The 25,394-nt window shown below is 39.5% G+C and overlaps 1 protein-coding gene across 4 annotated transcripts in view; it reads left to right on the forward strand.

Annotated features, from left to right (window-relative positions):
- LOC147164657 (neuropilin-2-like) overlaps positions 1-25,394 on the forward strand; it is a 92,353-nt gene that overhangs the window by 54,168 nt on the left and 12,791 nt on the right. For all 4 annotated transcript variants that reach the window (XM_086090969.1, XM_086090972.1, XM_086090970.1 and 1 more), the window contains exons 9-16: positions 2,978-3,153; positions 4,064-4,237; positions 5,355-5,499; positions 16,861-16,935; positions 17,724-17,888; positions 22,970-23,238; positions 23,493-23,589; positions 24,766-24,798. In XM_086090969.1, the coding sequence (XP_085947095.1) occupies positions 2,978-3,153; positions 4,064-4,237; positions 5,355-5,499; positions 16,861-16,935; positions 17,724-17,888; positions 22,970-23,238; positions 23,493-23,589; positions 24,766-24,798 (1,134 nt within the window). The remainder of the gene's footprint in view (positions 1-2,977; positions 3,154-4,063; positions 4,238-5,354; positions 5,500-16,860; positions 16,936-17,723; positions 17,889-22,969; positions 23,239-23,492; positions 23,590-24,765; positions 24,799-25,394) is intronic.

Raw genomic sequence — 25,394 nt, forward strand, 5'->3', positions numbered from 1 at the left:
TGAATCCATTTTGCAATTTTGATATTATAGCAATATACATGAAGTCAACACACTTGATTTGCCTTCATGGGCCACAAAAAAATAAGTGGTGGGCCAGATCTGGCCCCCAGGCCTTGAGTTTGATAACCACAATATAAAACAATGATGCATACTAATTGTAACCTCAAAATGTTATGTCAGGACTGTTGTAAACTGAGGAAAAAAAATCTTTCAAAAAAAGAAAAATACAATCAAACATTAGATGTACTCGTATTTTCTCACAATACGCGAGCAAGACATGCTATAAAGAAAGGGGAATTCAGGCAATGTCCAGAGATGAATGATCCCACTACTGCTTGCCAACGCCCGCGTCTCTAGTGTGAATTATAGTATCTCCAATCCATCAAGTGTCTCACTAAATCACTCATTTTATGAAAAGCTGCTCTGCAAAATCATTTGAAGGCTGACTAAGCCAAGTTTCTTTTGCCACCAGTTAGAATATCGTTTTAATGAGAACAGCAAATCTCCTCAGCAGCAAGTAGGAAGGCGGTATCTTTTGTTTGGTTCCCCAGTTGCAGACGTATTGACAAACATGCACACAGCCTATCACAGTGCCCGTGGGGATGCGATAATGCCCTATGCAGGCCTATAAAGGCGCACATAAAGCAGTCAGACAGTGACATGCCATTAACTTAAATCACACTTTTATGTCTCTCGCTCTCCTTTTTCGCACTTTCTTTCCATCCCGTCTCCATGGCGCTGCTCACTTTCTCTTCCCGCTCATGCCTTTCGCTCTGTCCTATCTATCGTCTCCACTCTCAGCCTCTGCTCCCGCTCTCATATTTTTCCTTTGCCCTCTCTCATTTTCTCGCCACATCTCTGCTCTTAAATCTTCGCCCGTTACAGCCTCATCCAAGTGTTCATCCCCCCCGACCCCTCCCTTCACTCTGTCTTTAATCTCATTTTATGTCGGCCCTGCAGCATCTATCAGTCATTTGTTTATAGCACTCTTATCATTCTGCTTGCTGGCTGTGCAGGTTGGGTGGGGTGTGTGTGTGTGGGTGGGGGGGGGGGGTCATTGTGTGTATGCAACTGCAACAGGCCTGATATCAGGAGTGTGTGCATGTGTCTACTATAAGTTAAGCTTGTGTGTGGGACCTTCATGTACAGTTGAAATAAAAAAGCCTACACACCTCTGGTCAGAGGCCAGTTTTTTTTTTTATATTAACAAAAATGACACCGAGATAAATATTGTAATAAATATAAATAAATAGATATAAATAAATAAATAAATATTTGCCGTTTGAAATTGCAGTTAGTGTTTGAAAAAACCTTCAGGCTTCTGCTAATAAGCACAAACAAAGGTCAGGAAAGCTTACTGGAACATTTGAAATTTGCGGATAATCAGAGGCACTTTAAGAGGCAGATGTATGCAGACTCATATGTTATATTTATATGAAATAATATATTTATAAATATTTTTGTGTGATTGGTTAATTCTGAGGCCACATCACAAACATAATAGGGTGTGCACACTTATTTCAGTTGGTTACTTATCTTCTGGAAAAAAAAAGTTTTTAAATTATTTGTCTTGGTCTAATTTTTATATATATATATATATATATGTATATGTATGTATATATATATATATGTATGTATATATATATATATGTATGTATATGTATATATATGTATATATATATATATATATATATATATATCCAATACAAATACTTTTTATATCCACTGTATGCATGTTTTATTCTGCATTCATTTGCTATTTCTGTCATCTCCGGAGATCGCATTCTCATTAGGTGTACTTGTGAGCTGCAGCTGCTCCAACAAATGAAACTAAAAAATAAAAAAAAACTTCAAAATCACGACTATGGTAATTGAATTTTGTCTTTGTGTTTTGATTGGCCTATAGAGGGAGTTTATCCGCTGTGCATGTAGCTGTTGTTGTTTATTGTTGATTCATTATTTACTGCAGTGAGGTGCGGTTGCAAACATCACAGCATTAAACATTCATCTCCACCAAGACCCAGAGAATGTCACCATCAATCATCGTCACCCTTCACTGTCAATGTCCTCCCTCTTTCTTTTATTCTTTCTACTCATTCCTTCTCTCCCATCCTTCTTTCGGCTTCTAATTTTCTTTTCGCATTTGCTTCCCTTGAAATTCGGTTGACCTTTTTGGCTTTTTTTTCCCTTTTATGGTCCTTGTCCTTCAGCTCCTCCTCTAATTTCTTTCTTCCTTCTCATCCTCTCTTTCGCCCATCATATCTCATGTCATTTTATTACTGCCTTCATTTAGAATAAAATTCAATTCTTTCGGCACTCCTCCTTTTTTTGTTTCTATTAGTATTCATGAATGTTTGTCGTTTGGCTCAGACACATTTGTCAGTCTAATAAAGCACGTCGCTTTGATAGCACCACACTTTTGTTTTGTTCTTCCACTTGGGACTCAATTCCCCACCAAGAATCTTGTAGCTCGGCTGAAGCTTTGCGTCGACAGCATGAAGGCAAAATGCTCTGATGGTTTGATGGAAAGACGTTCAGAGGAGCTGCAAAGTGGAACATTAGTTTAGAAAGAAAAATCACACAAGAATTTTGCCTCCAAGATCAAGCCTGCGCCCATCTGTCAGTTCTATCGATACCTCCTAGCCTTTGGAAGGCTGGGCGGCGCTGGATCCGATCCAATCTGACATTGGAAGCAATGCAGGCTGCATCCCGAACATTTTGTTAATAATTATTGGAGAACAAAGCCAATAAGGGTCAAAACAACCGTGACTTAGTACAAGTAGTCTTGAAATTGAAAAAGAAATACAACAAATATGGAAGAATCATATGTCATCCATCATTTTAATGGGCAATGAGCAAAATAGTCTATAGTCTGTCTTCCTGCAGATGCTAATTAACTTGATTACACAAATGCAAATGATCACTATATATCAACACTAGATGTGATATTCTTATGGATTTCACTTTCTCTTTTCAGACGCCCCCTGCTCAGAGCTACAAGGCATGCTGTCTGGACTGCTGGCGGACTCGCAAATCTCTGCGTCCTCCATGAGGGACATCCACGGTTCCATGGGCGCCGCCAGGCTGGTGGCCAGTCGATCAGGATGGTTTCCCAATCCGACACAGCCCATAGCTGGAGAGGAATGGTTGCAGGTACTTTGATGTCTTCGTTATGACTTCTTCCGTTTTACAGATGACATGATAGGTTAGTTTAAAGGTGAAGTCACCCCCCCCAAAAACATTTTTTTTTTAAGCAATAATATGTTCTATGCAGTGTGAGTGAAAATGACATCACAGTTGCTCAGGTCTCAGGAAACAACCAATCACAGCTCAGCTTCAGAAAACAGGTGAGCTGTGATTGGTCATTGTTTGAGCCCTGAGCAACTATGATGTCATCTTCAGTTGACAGCAAGTGGCAAAATGGCCGCCCCCTGAGATGGAGAAAAACGACTGGATTTTGCTGCATAACTCATATGCCACAAATGTAATATTAATCAAAATGTCATGTTTAGACTAGTGAGGTCACAAATAACATATTATTGTCAAGAAATGTTTAAGGTTGACTTCCCCTTTAAAGAAGGTTGTTTGGTTGGTTAGTTGGTTGGTTAGAAGGCCAGACCGACTGACTGAGTGTGAATGAATACTGTAAGTATATCAGGTGCATCGTGATATAGAATATCATCGAAAAGTTGATTTATTTCAGTAGTTCAAATTAAAAAAATGAAACTCATTAACATTTTTTTCTTTGTAAGAACGGTCGATAGAGTTATCCCCAATATGAACTTTTCCAGTTTCCTACTGTTCCCCCCTTAAAGGAGCAACGCTTTTTCTTTCTTTCTTTTTCCATCTAAAAATCTTGGGGCGCTGAGAATTGGCCCACCAGGCTTCCCGTTCTGTCTGCCTCTCTTGGTCATTGTTGTTTTCATATTTCTAGGACGACTTGTGACTGGAGAAATTGTCCTTTTAGGGCTTAAAAAAGCAATCTAAATCCAAATGACAAGTAGTACATTTCCATGCTGTGGAACATGAATGACCGATCGATGCAATATTGTTTGTGTTGCAGGTGGACCTCGGTGTGCCCAAGATGGTGCGCGGCATCATCACGCAGGGCGCAAGAGGGCTGGAGGGCAGCACCAGTGCCGAGAACCGAGCTTTTGTCCGGAAGTACAAACTGGCACACAGTTTGACTGGAAAGGAGTGGACGTACATCACGGACAGTAAAACGGGCTTTGCAAAGGTAAAGGTTCATCGTGGACTATTAATCTACTGCATCTGCTGTAAACTGTAAGCACTCTTGTAGACTGATCATCTTTAAACAGGGATTATTGGTCCGTCACAACAATAATCCTACTGAAAATCTTCTCTCCAGGCCCGCCTGAAGAACCTGCTCAACTGATTTTCTCCACAGCTAATAAGCGATTTGAGACCAATTCAAAATCCTCTTTTCTTCCTGCTATGCAATTCTTGGAAAATGATACATATTACCGCCTTAATAATTCAATTTAATCACGGTGCTCCACATTGAGTCTTCCGCACTTTCTCTCATTCTGTTTTTGTCTGTCTTTCATCCTCTCGTTCACTCATCCCTTACTCCGCTCTCATGGGTGTAATTAAAAATTGTCTGTCCTGCATCACCACTCAACACTGCTGGCAGTCGAAGGCGCTGTGAGACAGGGCCCTTTAAACTCTCCTCACCGAGGAGACTGTCTTGAAGAGCTGTAATAGTACTACTGAGTGTCTGGCTTTTCTGCTGTTTTCTCTCATCTGCCTGTCTTTCTAAATGAGCAACCTGGGAAATCCGTCGTGTTTTTTTTCTTCATTTTGGATATGGAGAGGACAGAAGATAGAGTTCGGTTCATCAAGCTAATATTGTCGTTTTCTACTCAGGCTTGCATTCTGTCTAGCCACTTTGATTGACAATCAAAAGGACTGAGTCTCTCTGTTGTTATTTTTATGGTACATGCCACGCTGTGCCGGGAATCAATAGTTCTCCGCAGGACCATGTGACTTAAGGAGGACGTTTGCAATATTTTACGTTTTATTTCTCGTGACAGTTTTACCTGCACTCTCCGAAATAGCTGTGAATCTATAGACAAGCTCCTTGATAGCAAATAGCAGAAGGATCTCGGCTGTAGCAGCTGACAGTCAAACAAGCATCTGACATCAGCTGAGGCAGATTTTCTTGTTGACTGTCCTCAACACAGAGCAGCAGACGTGTTTATCTATTTCCTTGCTGAAAAATGGCACAAAAAAAAGGAAAACATCGAATTGCATTGTGACTCATCATTATGAAGAGATTTTCTATAGAAGACACGTAACATCGACCTCTCCTTGTTATTCTTCCTTTCTGACAGATTTTTGAGGGAAACAGCCACTATGATACGCCAGAGGTGCGACGCTTTGATGAGATAATGACTCAATACATCCGCGTTTTTCCCGAGAGGTGGTCACCTGCTGGAATTGGCATGAGGATGGAGGTCCTTGGTTGTGACCTGCCAGGTAAGAGCAATATCAAACCACAGAGTCTACACCTACTATTTTAAGCGTAGCATATACATTGCACTACATTCACAAATAATTTCAGATTTATACTCAAATCATTATGTTACAGTTGTAATCACCTTTGATTGTTTAAATTTTGTGATGCATGCTTGCAGTTAGTGTTTTATTATTTGATTATCTTCCAATGTGTGTATTTGCTTAGTTTGCGCTCCTGGTATTAAGCTCTGCGAGTGTGTGTATTTATCCTTTACAAGCTTTTACTTTCCGCTCGTGAGATCGCGGGTTAGGTTAAGCATCGTTCTCTATAGGCATTTACAACATGTCTGGACACGGATTAACATGTCTAGGTCATGGGGGCTTCCGCCAGTAGTTGCCATCTGTGTACTTCTACACTCCTGTATTGTCTGCTTGTTTTCGTAATAACATGTAGAGAAGTGTGTAGTGAGCTTTAAATGCGTGTAAATTGAATGTTTTCAATGTGCACATTTTTGGTTTTGCAGGTCACTTCCTGTTGATGTTGGGGTTGATTTGGGGGCACTTCCGGGTTACTTCCTTTTTATTTTGAGATACTTCCTGTTGATTTTGGAGAACTTCCTGTTGATTTGGAGGCACTTCCGGGTTACTACCTGTTCATTTTGGGCAATTCCTGTTGATTTTGGGGCACTTCCTGTTCAATATGGGGCACTTCCGGTTTACTGCCTTTTTAATTTGGGCACTTCCTGTTGAATATGGGGCACTTCCTAATACATGCTCCTTCTGCTAATCATCAAGCTTTGAACTTTTTATACACATTAGGGCACATTAGGCCTAGTTGGGATTGATTGATTGATTGATTGATTGATTGATTGATTGATTGATTGATTGATTGATTGATTGATTGATTGATTGATTGATTGATTGATCATAGACAAAGCCACAATCAGTATTATCAAATGTGGCTGTCAATTTTTGTCACATCTTTGCAACTTTTAGCCTGTACTACAAATATGCAGCATGCTGATATGTCATATGAGTGCAATCCTTCTCTTCTGGCATAGACGGGAAGTAAAAACAAAACAAAAGGACAAGCACTTCCTCGCTTCTGTAATGGATAAAAGCAATATGTTGCTGCAAAGGGCACATTAAAAATGCAACTGTAAGCTCGACCTTCTTTCTCTTTCATGGACCAATAGATGTGAGTCATATTGTGACATGTGACAGGTGAAGGAAACCAATGGACGGGAAGTGGCCTGTTGGTTTTAACTGATGGCAGAGAGGGGGAGAGAAGAAAAAAAAAGGAGGGAGAGGCAGAGACCTTAAGGGAAGCATCTATCGTAAATGTGTCAGGATTGGCCAGCAGCCTGATAGTGATGGAAGAGAAGGGACATCCGCTGGTTTGAACACTTGGTTGAAGTATTTTACATTTGCTGTAATGCAGTGCTTCAAATACTACAAATATGAATTTGACTTTGTGGTTAACGGTTTTGGGAAGACGCTTTTCTGTTCGAGCATGATGAGTGCACATAACAAGGTTCATACAGTAAATGACAGAGTTCGGTGAGGAAGCCCAACTCGAACCCCATCACACACCTTTCGGCTGAACTAATAAACCAGAGATTGTGAGCCAGCTGGCCCTCTTGTTCAACATCGATATCATTACTGTTGATGTCATAAATGTTGTTCTGCATGAATGAACAAAAATCGCCATCGGCACAACATCTTGTAGATGACTCATCTTTCCAGGTGACTTGAATCAAACGGGGAACTAACTCCATATTTTCTCTCAGTTTCACTTCATTTGCTGTATCGAGTTATAGCCTGACATCTTTTCTGCGGACATTACAAGCAAGAGCGCCATACAAATTGTTCTCTTGACTATTGCAGTCGTTTAATAGCCTTTCTGGGTCTGCTTGCCAGATGTTTGCCTTCTGGATGCGATCATAGCTTTAGACATGACAACAGCAACAGCGCTCACATTTTCACAGCGTCAAAATTGCTCCTGTTACAGCATCATTTAGCAAATTGTGTTTTCACTTTTCTTTGTCAGTTTTCATTGTCTTAAAGCAACAGTACATTAAGTGACGCAAAGAAATTGGAACTGGAACGCATGACCTCGCCAGCCATGCAATAACAATCCATTTTAGTGTTAACAATAAAACAAAAATGTTCTCTTGACTTTGTTGATATAGTTGACATACTTTTCCATGACTTATTTTTCTTCATCACTGTGTATGTCTGTGCTAGAGGAGATCAAATATTTAACAGTGTGTATCAGCTTCAGTCCGTCGAGCACAGCTGTTTACACATGCAGCCGCCGCAGCAAATAAAAAATCACATTCAAGTTGAGGGGAACTTTCCCATAAACACAAAGGTCTTTGTGTGTCAAACAAGTACATGCAGGACAGCAAGAAAACACAAGTATAACATTCTCAAAACCACACTTGGAGTTAATGGTATGTTTATGGGGCACATTTGATCTTTTAAAGCTGAACATTTATGAAAACAAGTGTTATTTTTTTACTGCAGCCGACTTCTGCCACCACAAAGACCAGTGCTATCATTATGTTTAAGTACTAAAAACTCCACACACTTGTCATGTTTAGCATATCAATTAATTTCCCAAAGGTGCATGGGCTTCTGTTCGAGACAGGGTTAAGGAAAAACCTAGCATTTTTGCTTCCTGTAGGGTGAATAATAGACCTAAACCTATCCCAATGATGAAAAAAACAAACAAACATTATTTATCCATCACCAATAAAGCAGTTTCTGTGATTTTTGCATCACGTTTTCCATTATATTGTATAGTTTAAGCTCTGTAGGCACGTAATTTCACATTTCAAAACATGACATAGTGTCATAATGTCCTAAAGCAGTTGCGATTCATTTTTCCACCTTTGTTGTTTTCATATTTCACAATTAGGTGTCCTCACCTCTTGGCCTCAGGGAGACAAAACAATTTCCTGCTATAAAACAATCAAGGAATAGGTTATGCATACCTGGTTCTTAGTGAGTATGCAGGATGGTGTCGTTTAGTATCTCATTATTATACCAAACGCTCGCTGTAGAAAATGAGACAAAAGCCAGAATATTATTTTCGCAGTGCTCATTTTCATCATTCATGTTAGCTATTGAGGCAACATGTAATTTAGAGTATTGCAAGCTGCTAGATTTGATCATGATTTAAATGCTCCAGCAAGCACAACATCTGCATCACTTTTACTCTGAAACCTTGTTGTTGGCAGGCTGACAGGCGAATATGTACATACAAATGCCACCTGTTTGGATAAACAGGTTTATTCTTGTCTAAATGCTTATGCTCTCATTTGAGCTGAAAGCAGAAGTGTGAGATGGTGAGGCCTCTTGAGAGATATAACATGAATGCAAATGACGGTTTGAGTCTCAGGCGTCACTTGTCATACATAAAACTGCCAGCAGACATGAATCAAATTAGACACTGTAAGTATTTTGCTATTTGTATTGACATTAGCCATTGAATGACCAAATCAACTCGAATGGGTTACGAGAAGTACTTTTGCCGAAAACCGCGTCAAATGAAAAATGGAGTACATTTGTATAGCGCTTTATCTTGATCATATATTTACGCAGCCATATTCGCTTATCTCATTCAAACGTATTGGACTGCAGTCAGGCCCTACACAGGCGCATTCACACAACATATCAACACATAGAAAGGTTCACCTTTTTAGTTTAAAATCACTTCCTTTAACCTCCAGACTCCCACGCTGTAACCTGGTTGCATTTTAAATCAATACGCAGTGTTACGAGCCTTGTTCTAGCTAGCACTAAGCTAGTTTGTCTTCCTTACGTTTATTGCTAGCACAGCATTAGCTAGCTAACAGCAATGCATTAGCCCGCCAAATCTTCCCAGAACTACTTCCAGACGGCCACTCAAATAAACTGCGTAAGTAGATTTCACGTATGTGCACACTACCCACGTAGATACATCCGCGTTCCACACATCACACTGTTTCCCGTTTTGTGCATCTAAATACTTTTCGTCCATATACAGTAGCGCGTGTCTATGATATAAATGATACTCCAACTGGTAAATGAGGAAGGACAACTCGTTAGGGGCCTCTTACTGATTGCCTCGTGCGGCTTTGATATTAGACAAATTCCATGTGCGTAGTCAAAATAAAGGTTCAATGACGTCAAGTTTTTGATGAGTACTTTAATTGTATATGACATTGAATAGACTTTGATGTGTCATTCTGTATAAGCTTGCATGCGCACAAACACATGCTCATTCATCATGTACCGCAATTTGTCATTCCAACTTTCCCAGTTAAATTCAAGAATGAGCTCTGTATGTGTTTGTGTGTACGCCATGGCTGATAGCTTTCACATGTGAGACAGGGCTGCATTCCAGATATCTTCATGTGATTGCTGGAATGTAGCCTCTGTGCTAAACGCACTCCGTTACAACTACCGTATGTGTCTTTTGTTTCTTATGGATATGTGACTATAAAAATACTAGCTTTCTAATAATAGCAAGTAACGGTAACTCCATACTCGTATTGCATCGTTCTAAGGTATTCTTGTAACTATTGTATACAGGGAGAAATGAAATAAAAGTAATTGTAACAATGTCAGATATTTTGTTCTTGTACTATGTAAGTCGATGGCGGCGAATAATCATCAGCCTCCAGCAGATTCCATTAAGTCAAAGAGGTGAGGTGCTGTAGAGCAACAGGTATAAACACATGAGAGGGAATGGAAACTAATGTCAGTGTAGGAGGTCGAGTCTGTAAATGTGTGCGGTTTCGCCCGCTCCATCTCCCAGCCCTCCCTTTGCATTCCCTCTTCATCACAAGGCCGTAATCACTCCCATCTCTGCCAAGGCTCCTGTAACACCCCCACCGCACGCAGACACGCACACACACACACACACACACACACACACACACACACACACACACACACACACACACACACACACACACACGAAGCGCAACCTCAACACCTTCCCTTCACTCCCGACCTCATTATTTGTAAGGACTTTTAGGCCTTCGTGTCTTTCACATGTTTAGGCCTTGTCCGATTTGTTGTTTATGTAGTCATTAATATGTAAATGAAGAGGGCACATGTTAAACGACCTGAGCTTTCACAAATAGCAAAGTAGGTGGCCAAGAGTACATTGCATAATCTTAGCAATCTTCGCTAATGTGGGTGCTAATAATCTACAGTTGGACATTTAAAATGTGTATCAATGTTTAAGACGATTGTCCTCATTAGTGCATCCCAGCTAACTTTGGGCAAGAGGCTCGGTACACCCTGGAATGGTTGCCCCTTAATCTCAGACTGTATGTACAGCAGTAGTTTATGTCCTGGCTGGTCCACAAATATTATAGTAGTATAACACTAGTCTCAGTATTAATGTTAATGTCAGAGTTATACACAGGATGTTCTTTTACAATTTATGTCCTGACATTTGACATTTTGAGATTACAAAATGTGCACATTGAAGAATACAAATACAAAAATATTTACTGTGAATGTAACTTTCCCTACCGTGTTGGAATTGGTTAGTGATGAACTCCGACTTCTGTACAAATGTGAATTATGTCGCCGGCATAGGAGTGTAATTACGCTGTAAACAGAGGACCTCCTGTACAGTGCTTGTAAAAAGTTTACTGCGGGCTAAATTGAGTGAATTCCTTCAAGGCTTAATGTTAACTCATTCATTGCCAGCCCAGTTCAAATGGATTTTTGACGTCTATACCCGTCAATGGCACTGAATGAGATAAAGCACAGTCGACTTTTGTCAGTTTTTACAGCATGGAGATTCATTGACTTGTTTAACTTGTAAACAATTGTTTGTTACATTTTCTTCCATTTCAAATGTATGTAGATATTGAATAGTAAGAAAAAATAACACCTAAGTGAATTACTCATAAATGACTGAAACAAATACCTCATATGAAGTCATGTCTAGGAAGTTATCTATTTTATGCCGCGTCCTTGTTAAAATGTGATTGACAGGCGACGTAAAAGCCACCCTTGGTCAATAGCATACTTAGTGTAATGGTTTCTGCGACACTTAAACTCGTTTCCTGCGGTTCTCGGTTGATTGTTAGCCATTCACTGCCAGAAGCGTCTTATTATCTTGATTGTGAGCAAGACACTTAAAGCCACGATTACAAGCATGCACTTTGTGCTACACAATGGGCCAGTGAACAATTCACTGTCTGTGGTCGTACTTGTGGAGTCTTCTCTCGGAGCGTGTGTGTGTGTGCGTGTGTGTGCGTGTTTTAACACACTGATGGATTTCTGAGTATTATCGGTGCAGTTTTAATGGATTCCATCCATTAATGCACTTGTACTCATCTATCAAACAGTCTAAATAGATTGCCGTACATATTTTAATTCAAATAATTAACCACTGTTTTATCTATTTTTGGTCTCAAATGACACCATATTTGTAGCCAGTTTGGTTTAATCACTAAGTCATCATTTTCGCCACAAGGTATACTGACTTATTTCTGCAGTTACATCTAAACGAAGATGTTTAGTCTGCCATTGAATCATTAAAAAGAGGAAAACCCCACACCATGCACTATGTCACTAACAATTAAAGTATTCAGACACACACGCACACACACTTAGAACGAAGTAGTCATTATTTAAGCAGACAGAGGTAGATTTATACCCAGAGCTCTTTCCATAATTGAACACTTCTCGTCTCTCTGTTTCCGCCTCAGGCTGCTTAGTCAGCAGCTTTAGAATGACGCCTGAGGCTGCGTGTGTGTGTGTGTGTGTGTGTGTGTGTGTGTGTGTGTGTGTGTGTGTGTGTGTGTGTGTGTGTGTGTGTGTGTGTGTGTGTGTGTGTGTGTGTGTGTGTGTATATGTGTGTGGTTGTGAGGACCCAACTATGGAGGTAAATTTGGTGCAAAACTAACTTGTGCAAAAAATTTGTACCTGTAGAAAAAAGTCTAAATTTGTATCTGTAAAAGTCGTGATTTGTATCTGTAAAAAAAATGTGTGCCTGTAAAAAAAAAAATTGTGTCTGTAAAAGAAATTTGTACCTGTAAAAAAAAAATGTGTATGTGTAAAACAAATTTGTATCTGTAAAAACAAATTTGTACCTGTAAAAGTCATGATTTGTATCTGTACAAAAAATTTTTTGTACCTGTACAAAAAGTATAAATTTGTATCTGTAAAAGTTGCGATTTGTACCTGTAGAAATGACAACTTGTAGTCAAAGAAGTCGCCACTAGGAGTCACAAGTGGGTTTTCTGCTGCTGTTCAGTGACGTGAGTTTTGCCCCATTTGTCGCGCTACAAATGGAGCAAAACTAATTTGTACTTGTAGAGCGCCGTGATTTGTACTTGTAAAGAAGGGGGCGGGCTCTGGTGTAATGAAGGGTTGTTTTGACCAATCAAGTGAGAAGGATTTGAGCAAATTTGTTTTTACAGATACAAATTTGTTTTACACATACACATTTTTTTTTTTTACAGGTACAAATTTATTTTACAGACACAAATTTTTTTTTTTACAGGTACAAATTTATTTTACAGACACAAAAATTTTTTTTACAGGTACACATTTCTTTTACAGACAAATTTTTTTTTTACAGGCACACATTTTTTTTACAGATACAAATCACGACTTTTACAGATACAAATTTAGACTTTTTTTCTACAGGTACAAATTTTTTGCACAAGTTAGTTTTGCACCAAATTTACCTCCATACCCAACACCTGTTTCTCACTTGAAGTTGCATGACTTCAGCTCTACTCACACGACCATTATTTAAATCGAAAAAGAAAAGCAACCAACGACGTAAACAATTCAACACATTTTAATAATTCTCTTGATTGGATCATATTCACACCAGCATCGGTGTTCAATCTGATTGTGAGAAAAAGGGGATGGTGAGCATTGAATGGAAGGAAAATCAAGCAAATGAAATGGAGCTGGAGAATCGAGTTGACAAACTCTGTGTGAGGTCATTAATTTGGAAGGCGGCGCTGAGAAAATGGAATAGGTGATGTCTTTCATGTCTGTCTGCCCTTCCCTATGCTCACTTCCTCTTTCCTCTCCTCAAGGGGTGGGGGAGGTAATTATAGAGGTAAAGGGCACCAAATTAAAAGAGCTTAATGTCAGCTGCCGGCAGCTACTTATCCTGTGTTAATATCTGATCCGGCGTAGTGACAATTGACTTGTTCCTGCATGCACCGTGTGTGTGTGTGTGATGGGACAGGAGTCGGAATGTTCTGTTGAACTAAAAATTCCTCCGCGGGTGGTACAATCCATAAACCGCACAGTTTAGCGACTCAAATAATCAGACTTTCCAGATCTTCTTCTTCTTTTCAGTCACCCCACCCCCCTGACTCACAATTACTGTACAAATCACATTCGACTCCTTCATGGACTCACATGTTCCTTCTGGGGAACATTTGTGCGCAATATCGCAGATAAAAAAATCTGGTACAAAAACCTCTGTTATAATGTCATTATTTCTCAAAATATCTTCTTAAATCTTTTGTTTTATCCGCTACTCTGGGAACTTCTATAGCTTACAAATTTCAGTTTAAAAAATATCCACCAATAAGCTCATACGGGATGAAATTCCAAGGCATTATCAAGTTGACAGGTCAAATGATGGGGTTTTTGAGTTTTTCCTTGCCCTCTTGTGGTTCGATCAGGGGATGTCGTTGATAACAGTAAATAAGCTTGACTTGACTTGAAAACTCAACTGAAATAGAGCAAATTGAACGTAATTCGTAAGAAGAGCATTGAAGTGATCATGTCCGCAAAGGGTTATATTACTTATAGATTTTTCATAATGATTTTTTATTTCGTCTTTAAAAAATATTTGCTTTGGTATTAGTTTTATTTGTATTTAAACATATGGAGCAATTGTCAAGTGCAATATAAACATTTTAAAAAGTCAATATGTATTGTTTTATAAAGTAAGTTACAATTCTCAAATGACTGTTTGGCATTCCTTATTCTGTACAGACGTACGGCAATAACGAAATAAATACATTTAAAATGTAGCCCGGTGTATAATATTAAGTAACAAAGATGAAAACAATGAGCATTTTTATTTAGTTTGTTTAGTTTTAGTTGTTTTCATAAAATTAAGATGAAGTTAGTTTTTTTTTAAAGCTTTTTTATTTTTATTTTATTTCGTTAATGAAAATGTTTTTTAAATTCTAGTTTTAGTTTTATTGGAATTGTTTTAATCTTTAATAAGTTTGGTCCTTTCGCAATTGGATGATCGAGTTGGGGGTGTGGCCAGCAACCAAGGATGGCATGTAAAGTTAGTGAGTTTACGTCAATTTAGTGTCGACTACAACAAATCAGAAGTCTTTAAAAACTTACGATATCACATATCTGTGGTAGTACCAAGACTGACCCGTGAGAGGCAGCATAGAGCATCCAAACTGTCAGGTGAAAAAGGTCTAAGCAGGTCTTAACACATCCACACCACAGGATCGTTTCTAAGGATAATCTTTTAGACACATCTGATAATTAGGCTTTTGCTAATTAGGCCAATTACACCACTTTCCGTAACAATCTTGAATCCACTGTTTAAACAACTCCAAAAACCAAAACAAATGAATAGTCATCCCCAACCACTTTTGGTGTTACAAAGGCTACGTATTAAATATAGCTAAGTAAAGGTTCAAGCATCACATGCACACAGAAATCATCAAGTTGTGAAAACTCTCAGTACAACCAGTGAATGTGCAAGCCTCAGAGACATATTGGCTGGTGTGAGCAGGTGCCATCCGACCACAGCAGACACTAAGTGAGACGCCGTGGCTGAAAGAACATATGAATGATACATACAGATGACATTCTGCATTCCTCGGTGAGGCAAGAAAGAACACTTCATTTTCTGTATGTGTGTGTGTCTGTTAGGAGTTTTTTTTTTTTTTAGATAAATGGTGAGTGAAAGACAGAAGATAAGAGACAGTACTTTCCTGAAAATAACTTGGTGAAAGGAACCAGATAAACATATGTAGACACTTTCAGCAGTGTGTATGCGACTGTGAAAGGGCGCAGGTTAAACATTTGGCGGCTGTTTAAAGAAGCAACTATGAAAAAAGTGGTTATCACGGCCAGTTTACTGACAAAGCCCACAGCTGATGTGTTGCTGTTTGCAACACTCTTTGATTTATCATACACCCGCTGACACCAAGGTCGCTGTGAGTGCCGCATCTATCATATGTGTGTGTGTGTGTGTGTATGTGTGTGTGTGTGTGTGTGTGTGTGTGTGTGTGTGTGTGTGTGTGCGTGTGTGTGTGTGTGTGTGTGTGTGTGTGTGTGTGTGTGTGTGTGTGTGTGTGAGGGGGGGGGGTGATTGAGTGTGTTTGTGTGTGTGGTATATCAGCACGATACAGTGAAGAGCGCAGCAATAAAATCTCAGTCTTGCAGAACAGTCAAACAGAACTGATGCATTTTCAGGGCCCGAACGACCGCTGTGAGGTCCCTATTGTTTTTGTAGGAAGTATTATTCTTATACTTATTCTTATTCTTCTTATTATTATTATTATTATTATTATTATTATACTTTGGAATTTTTGCGGGGCCATATTTTAACAAACTACCCCAGGGAATTTATCAAGTCATCTTTAAATTTTGCATGTTTCATGGTTGGTTGGTAAAGATGGTTAGTATGAAAAGCTATAAAAAAAATATATATATATTATTTATTTATTTATTTTACATGCTGTTGCCATGGCGATACGCTGTTTACAATGAAATATGATGCTGTTTTTGAGGGTCTAAACTTGTGTGGAAACTCATGATACACGCATCAGACCTGGCATAAAAAATCAATCATTTAGAGATTTCTGATTTCTAGATCTGTGAAAATTGGGATGCATGTGTAACTACCTAAAAAAAAAAAGTATTTTGGAGCCGAATACAAAACCTAACAGGACGCCCGCCATTTTTACTTCATTTTGGAATTTTGGGCCACGTTTTGGCCTTTTCTAGAAGTCATATTTTAACAAACTCCTCCTAGCAAAAATTTATCCGATCGTCTTCAAATTTCATCTACAGATGTTTAAGATGAAAAGTCATTGAAAAGCTTTTATTTCATCGCACACTGTTGCCGTGGCGATGCGCCATTTGCAGAGAGAAATTATGTTGTTTTTTTGGCAAAAACATTTATATTTCAGAGGGTTGTGTCAGTATTCCAATGTGCAAGTACCCCAAAATGGCCAGGGTTGCGAGAGCCCTTTATAGCTGCTCTAGTACAGAATGTACTTGTATGGACTATCGATTAAACATCATTACATCAAATGAAACTCCCGGTAGTGGTGCTCAATGGTAAGCGTTACGAGTTTGTGTTATGTAATGCATTTGTGTGATCTTTTACATTTATTTCCTTATTTGCAGAAACAACCACCGTGCCCGACACTGCGACCCCCACGCTGCCCAGGGTAGAACAGTCCACTGCAGCAATGAGACCTGGTAAACACGCGTGCACACTGTACATTCATGCAACCAGCCCATACAAGGCTACTCTTAAGGTCAATCTGCTGATGTCATTGTGCACCACTGAGTTTCTGGGCTTTGAAGTCCGCTGGAATCAAAAGTCCCCGATGAAGCTCGGCGTGAGTGAAAATAGGATCTCACAGCCACCAGACCTCACATCCTCTCTTTCTTCCTCTCTCTCACACACACACACACACACACACACACACACACAGTTATGATGAATATGATGGAAAGCAGCTTCTGTCTGGCAAGTAATCTTACAGGATAATGGTATTTTTTTGCATTTAAAAGTGCATACATTTTATTTTGTATACTCTAATACGTGTTATTTGATTTCCTTCATTGTCCTCTTTTCCTCCCTGCTGTAGTGAAATATTCATGCTTGTCCAATTTATTGAAATGTGCCAATAGTGCTGAGTAGCTATGAAACCAGGATGTCTCTCTGAACCATTTATTGGTAACTAATATAATGTTAGGAAAATAACAAATAATGGTTGGTTATATTTTGTGATCTTTATTATACGCCGACCGAGCGAGAATTAGAGTCCGATGTTGGAACACGTTGTCAATTGGGAACATCCGATACGCTTAAGTTACCAAATATGGTTCCCTGCCAGCTACCGCACAATTTAGCTAAGCCATGTCAGGACACAGAGAAAGAAGAGAGGGAATTCAGTGGTCGCGATGTAAAAGCAGAGTCATTATGTGAAAATCAAAGTTGAGCGCCTGTATGTGTTTTTTTTTTTTTGTCTGTGTTGTAGCCACCACTCCATCGCTGTGGGCCGTATGTGACTTTGAACAGAGCTTGTGCGGCTGGTCTGCGGATCCCCAATCAGGTGTCAGCTGGTCCTTGCACACCGCCGGGAGTAGTGCTGCCGGTCACAGCCCACATGAAACCAGGCTGGATCTGACACTGGGATCAGAGAGTGAGTACTTACATGTGTGGCATCTGCTTTTTCGCAATGTTCACTTTGGATATTTGCATGTACGAAAGGGGTGACTCCAGGACACCTGGATGAATAATCCAGTTTTTGATCTATGTTCTTTGCCTCGAAGCCTTGTAGTGTTGTAAAAACGTTATAGAATCACTGACATGATATGCAGGTTTAAAGGAGCCATATTGTGCTCTCTTTTTTAACACAGTAAACTGTTCTTTGTCTTCAAATAATAATTTAGTCAAAATACCTCTTGGATCAATAATTTTAGAACACTTTATACACGCTACTGATTGTTTTTGCTAAAATTAGCCTCTTTTGAGAGGACATCCCTTTTGCATGCAAGTATACATCATTTTTAAACCAAATGTAGAATATTTAGTACAGAAGATGATAGTTAATAAATAAATACAAATACATAAATAAATGTTAACCTACCGTTTGAATTCTTTTGAGTAAATCAAGTAAAGCTAGTTTTAGAACAGACCCTTGGGCTACTCATGTTGGCCATAGGGCTAACTTGCACCAGTGGACTTTATTTTATTTTATTTTTTAACTCTTTTACTGCCAAACGTTATCCAAAAAGACAACCACTAGATTGCGAGCCGATTTTGAGCATTTTCACTCATCTTTCAAGGCTAACAGAATATTGTGTGCTATGACGACGTAAACATGGTGGATACCATTTGAAAGACTGGATTCCATTCTGTCATTAGAAAAAAAAGTATGATTCCGTTCTTTAGTAATCACCATTTAAAAATAGGTAATTTGAGTGACACCAAGCTATAATGGAAAACACACAAAAAAAAAGCTTTTTATGAAAAGATAAATTATCTGCGCAACAGTGACTTTGACGCTAATATTTTTTGTTTAGTGACCCTCTGTGAATTAGATTTTATGTGACAAAAGCTTTGATCATTCACGGCATCCTTGAAAACGTATTTCCTAAGATGCGCCATGTTGTGATGCCATTTCGATTGCTTTCATCCACCGGATCCCATTGAAAAGAGATAGAATGCTGCCATCTATTGGCCGTAGTTAGTTGTTTTTTATTTTTTCAGCTCATTCTTGAAACCAGCCGAAGACTTTCCGCTACCCATTGAAAAGAAAAGAAAACACATAGTTGACGTCAATTAACATTAATGGCGGTACTCATTGGGATTTCCGTTAAATAACGTTGACAGCAGGAAAAGAATTAAGAACAATCAATCAGAGCAAAACGTCAAACCGGTAATCGGCCCATGCTTGGATGTGACACACAATTACAGTGTAAAGAGTGTCAAAAATAAATAAAATAACTTGGCCTAACCCAAAAATCGGAATGCATTTCAACAATTTTTTTAACCAGCTCTGAACTTTTTCTGACATTTATGTTTGGTCTATTATACGTCTCGGCTCAGCAGAGGTTGGCAAACGTTGATCTACTGCGCCATTTATTTACTTGAGTCGCAGATTTTGAGGATCCTGTCATCTAGTGCAGCGCACAGTTCATTCATCTCCTTCTCAGCGTTATCACATCTTCTCGCAGACTTTTCCTGTTTCTGTCACTTGTGCTTTTCACATGTGTTCATCTTTATTAAGACCGCCCGAGGTACCCGCCACTGTTTTATCCATCAACAACCGCACACTTGGTGCATCACCCGGCCCTCTATCCACACACACGCGTGTGCAATACTTACTGTACTCTCACACACAAACACACACACACACACACACACACACACACACACACACACACACACACACACACACACACACACACACACACACACACACACACACACACACACACACACACACAGGGCCCACAGCGGTCAGATAAATGCGATGACGTCTCTGACAGAAGTGCAGCCTTAGCTTTCCGGCTCTCCCTGAGGCTTCTTGCAGACACAAACACACATATTTAGCCACTCAAGGTGGGTCGGCCCACATATTGAACGCTCAAGGGCCCCCGCCCACACGCAGACATGACCTTGCCATATGCCAAGGCTTTCTGTTTGTGTATCAAAGCCAAACACTTTAAGGTTGACAGCGCTGCGCGTGTGTGTATGTGGTCGCAAGCCTTTCTGAGCATGCGAGTTTATGAAAACGTAAATGTGGCTGTAATAGATGGAGGGAGCGAAAGTTTCCTGCTAGACAGCAGCAGCATGACATGAAGTTGTGTTCCACAGCCACATGTGCGCGGCACCCTGTCGGCAAGCTGTCTCCCTATGCAGATCAAAACCCTGCACTTGTCACTGAAAGCGCTTTTAGCGGCTTTGAAAGAGAAAAGCCTGACCTGAACAGAACAGAGCTCCGAAAGGATCCTTTTGATCTCAGATAGACTGAATTTTATACCCTGGCGAGATTTTCTTAGAAAGGAACTCTCCACGGTAGACATGCCTGTAATTGAAAAGCAAAAGAAAGGAGTTTATAAAAGCAGCAAAAAGCCACTCAGCGCCACTGACGAGGATATCAATTTGAAACACCTAATACATTTGCTTTCAATTGCTTTAGGTCGAATAGGTGTCAGCTCTCTCCGGGAGTCTTATCTTGCCTTTTCAGACCTCGACACTATTTTGCCCTGTAATTGTGTCACCGCGTGTTAATTATAGCAAAGTTCACACAAGTAACTGAAAGTCTGATTACTCGTGTCTGTCTACTGGCGGATGTGACCTTGACATGAATTTAAAAAATGTCATGTCTTCAAAATGTGTGAAATCAAGTGCTCAAGTAGAATATAATTGAATGTGATGCATGCGGTAGTCCTCACTTATTTCATAATTTGAAGAGAAGTACAGGGTGTTCCCCCCCCCCCCCAAAAAAAAGATAATATGAATATTTCAATAACAACATGCCCAAGGAAACATTTTTTAATGGAACTACTGCTGAAATAAATTAACTTGTCTACCAATTTTCTGATGTTCTGAGATGCACCTGTATAGCGGATTTAAAAAGTCTACACCCCCCTGTTTAGTATGCTAGTTGAGTTCAGCCAGTGTCCACACTTGTGCAAGCACTTTATCTTAGTTGATTTATCTTGGATAAATAAAATAAAAATTCACAAATACATGACAATTAAACATGGGTGTGTAGACTTTTTATATCCACTGAGCATCACTGCTGTCAAATCCCAAGTCAATCTCCCCAATGCACAAATACAACACCTACTAATCATCCCAAATACAAACGAGATAATTATCATTTCAGTCATACGCAACAACTGACAGTTGCTCACGTGGGAAAAAAATAAGCTTCACAGCCACAAATGGTGTGAACATGCATACTCACGTGAGCACGAATACACTCCCTCCGAGCATCTCCCGTCGCCCGTGGAGACTTGTTAATTAATTCTCTTCCTTTGTATGTTGGCCAAGATCAAAAGCAGAGAGAAGAGGAAAAAGCAACTTTTTTTCCCCTCTTAAATGTACATAATGAGCAACTGTAATTTAGGTCCCCTTTTTAATGCCTCCGAGTAGAGAAACAGAGTTAACTCAGCCCAAATACATTATTCATTAGTCGGGATATGTTGTTGCTGCTGATAGATAGATAGATAGATAGATAGATAGATAGATAGATAGATAGATAGATAGATAGATAGATAGATAGATAGATAGATAGATAGATAGATAGATAGATAGATAGATAGATAGATAGATAGATAGATAGATAGATAGATAGATAGATAGATAGATAGATAGATAGATAGATAGATAGATAGATAGATAGATAGATAGATAGATAGATAGATAGATAGATAGATAGATAGATAGATAGATAGATAGATAGATAGATAGATAGATAGATAGATAGATAGATAGATAGATAGATAGATAGATAGATAGATAGATAGATAGATAGATAGATAGATAGATAGATAGATAGATAGATAGATAGATAGATAGATAGATAGATAGATAGATAGATAGATAGATAGTGTACTGTACTGTACGTCTGCATTCATTATAAAAGTTGTGTGTGTGTGTGTTTATTGTGAGTGCATGCTCATTTTGTGTGGTTGGTGGTCATTAGCGGCCATGATGAAATGGTGGTTTCATTTGCGGCTTTGCCACATACCGCAGAAGGATGGTGGTAATGTCCCCAGCTCTAAATAACCGCTTCCAGCTGCGATACAAAGTCAGTCGGGCTTCTTTTCGCCTGTGAAATAAATTGCTTTGACTGATTGTATGATGACCTGCAACAGGCCGGAAACATGCAGATTTTTGATGCGATTTAAAAAAATTCGAATCAACAAAAAGTACCATATTTTTGGAATCAACAAAAAGTACCATATTTTTTGGACTATTTTACAAAATAAACTTTTTTTTACAAAAACCAGACCAAGAACAGTAGAGCTCAGACTTGCCCCTAAAATCCTTGTTCCTTAATTGTAAGTGTGTTTAGAAATATCTCCAAGCACGCATTGCTTCATTCCGACCGTTCAGAAAATGTGTGTTGTTCAAATGGACCAATCGGTTATTCAGAGTGGCCCAAAAAAGGAGTGTCTGAGTTAGTAAGTCAGCCAGCCAGTACAGATTGAACCAGTTAAACACGAGTTGCATTCAAAAATTATCGTAATCTTAAAATAATTTCTGAACGCACACTTGACTTCTGGTTGGACAAAACTTCCGCTTCTAACTACGGAAAAGTTTTTCTTTTTAGCTTCCCTTAACAACAATCTCACATCACATTGTGGCCAAAGGTGGAATCCTAGTCGGCTGTTGCTCCTTTTCGTGCTATAAAAATAGTAAATCCTTGTTGTGGCGAACGTCGCATGCTAACGGTGACACCAGAGTTACGTCACACAATAACTACAGTTCTTCATGTTCTGCTTCCATTTCTTCTTTTAGCTTTTTGGAACATTTGAGAAATACTTTTGGTGCATTATAGGTGGAAAAAAGGTGGCACAGAAAGTGGATTTTGCATGCCAGTCCGCGCTCTAATTTTGACAAATATAGTACAAGACACACCTGAGTCATAGGAACAGCCAAACTATGAAAAAATGTGAATAATAGGCCAAAAAATACACGTATCATTTCTCCGAAAGGCTCGAGCAGTAAAAATATCAAACCAATGTGTTCCTTTTCCTCCAGATTTCTCCGGGAACTACCTGCACCTGGACGCCGGGGCCCACACCCAGCGCAAGCGCGCCAGGCTCCTCAGCCCAGAGGTGGCCCCCGAGCAAGGCCCGCTCTGCCTGCTCTTTTACTATCAGCTGCAGGGGGAGGCGCTAGGGAGCCTGAGGGTCCTTTTGAAGGACAGCGAGCAGGAGGAGACGCTGCTTTGGTCTATGAAAGGAGATCAGGGGCCTCACTGGCGGGAGGGACGCACCATTCTGCCCCAGAGCCCCAAGGAATATCAGGTCGGTACAGCACTTGGAACAATTTCAATTGGAAGGTGAAGACCTTTTGAAAATAAAAGTTCCCAGCCTTTACGTTAGAAAAATTAGTCGGAAAAAAGTATGCTTAGTGAAATAATGACAATCTTGTCTCATATGAAGCATTTTGATCATTGTAAAAGACAGTTTGACACAGAATCTCATTAGATGTTGACATTCAGGTAGGATATATCTGTAATCCAACTGATCTCACGGTCTGTGTTTCTTCTGTGGTGCAGGTGGTGTTTGAAGGTTTTTTTGAGCATCCAACCAGAGGCCATATCAGAATAGACAACATCCACATGAGCAACACCATCAATCTGGAGCAGTGTACACGTAAGTCTTGAAACCTTTCTGACGTGCATTTCCGTTTGTTTTTCATCTCAAACTAATAAGCCAAGGGTTGTCTCACACCAGCGAGTGAATGCAAGCAAGTCGCAATGAGGGAAGCTCATTATTACATTTTGCATTTACAGACATTAAGAAGGCAAAATAAAAATGAAACTAGGCCACAAACTGCCGTTGGGCATGATTCTGATTTATCTTTTATTACACATCTCTCTCCTTTCGTTTTCTCCAACATCATTCCACCCTGTAATTTTTCGATTCCCCTTCTTTCTTCTCCTGGTCTCTCATGTTCCCTTTCCGCTCCGTCTGGGTCATCAACAGGCCTTCAAACAACAAATGAAAAGCGCCTGCGAGCAACATTTTGAGAGAGAGAGAGAGAGAGAGACACACACACACACACACACAAAGTTATCACTACTTTTGTTAGCTTGTTTGAAAGAGAAAAGTCTGATTTTTTTTTTCTTTCTTAGAGAAGTCTGAAAATTTTGATCACTTTCAGTTTGTTGCAACCATACATGTGTTGTCGTGCTCCTCATTATCAATTCAAGATGGCCCCTAACATTTAACATGAAGCTGTAAACGTTAGTCTGTTTCAATATTTTGACATCCACCTCCCCTTTCAAAATCTTACTTTTTCCCAGCCTTTCACAATTCTGACTTGCGGCATCTACAAAAGCAACAATTGAAACACAATTTTGCACTATTCCTCAAAAAGGACTATTTTGAAATTCAGGCAAAAAATAATAAATAGAATTCATAAAACAATAAAGTATATATGGCTCTAAGCAACTTTCCTCCTCACTTCGACTCCTCACTTTTTTCTGGACTATTGAGCACACCAAAATATTTTGTTGTATTTATTTATTCTTTAAACATATATAAGATGTGTTTGTTTATATGCTTCCGGTATCTGTAAATAAAAACAAACATCTTACCTGGTGCCGTGTATTCTATAAAAGTGGACTGAATGTATTGGCGGCATGAAGCTAAAATCAAATAGATAAATTGGCCGCGTTAGGGTTAAAAAGAAAAGTAGCATCTTATACGGTTGACAATGAAGAGAGTGAAAAAGCCAACTTGCTACCCCCTTAAGCAGACACATTTTGAATTCATTGAAATAAATGGTGATTTAATAGTTATTTTTCATTCTTTCTCTTTCAACAGAGACGTTCCACCCGTTGACTCCTGACATAACAAGTAAGTTTCTTTTTGGCGTCCTCTTCCAAATGTCTGCTTCCTGCTTGTTGCTAAGCTCGGCTTCGAGCCCTGCACTGGCCCGCTATTACCTTGTCTGTGGAAATTTGATATCATATAAAGAAATGAGTTTCATTCACACGGAAGCAGGTGGGGAAAAAAAATCTGTTCCTATGAACTTTACAAATGTACGTATCGCATCAAATGTCAAATTCACTGACAGTGTTCCAGCATGTCTCCCTGCACGCTGGTTTTGTGTCACGTCTGCATCTCAGTGACAAAGTTTCCAAAAGGATTTTCAACAGCCAGACTGCTGAGTCGTCAGTTTGGTCTGATATGAATGGTTTTAATCTCTCGGCGGTGTGTAAGATGATTGTAAAAAGGTGCTTTTAAATGGAACGATGGGACAGCATCCCCACTTGGGTAGGCTACCAGGAAAACGATCATGGACGGGTCACAATGTTGCATAATCACAATACTAATGCAGCTACATTGAGCCTGAATGCTCGTAGATAATGTAGAAATGTGTTCTTCGTCTAACATACGCGCACGCACACACACTGATGTCAGCAAATATAGTAAGCACGTCATACGCTTGG

Source organism: Leptonotus elevatus, chromosome 12 (assembly GCF_054856555.1).
Source record: "Leptonotus elevatus isolate MCC_2025b chromosome 12, RoL_Lele_1.0, whole genome shotgun sequence".
NCBI classification, from domain to species: domain Eukaryota; kingdom Metazoa; phylum Chordata; class Actinopteri; order Syngnathiformes; family Syngnathidae; genus Leptonotus; species Leptonotus elevatus.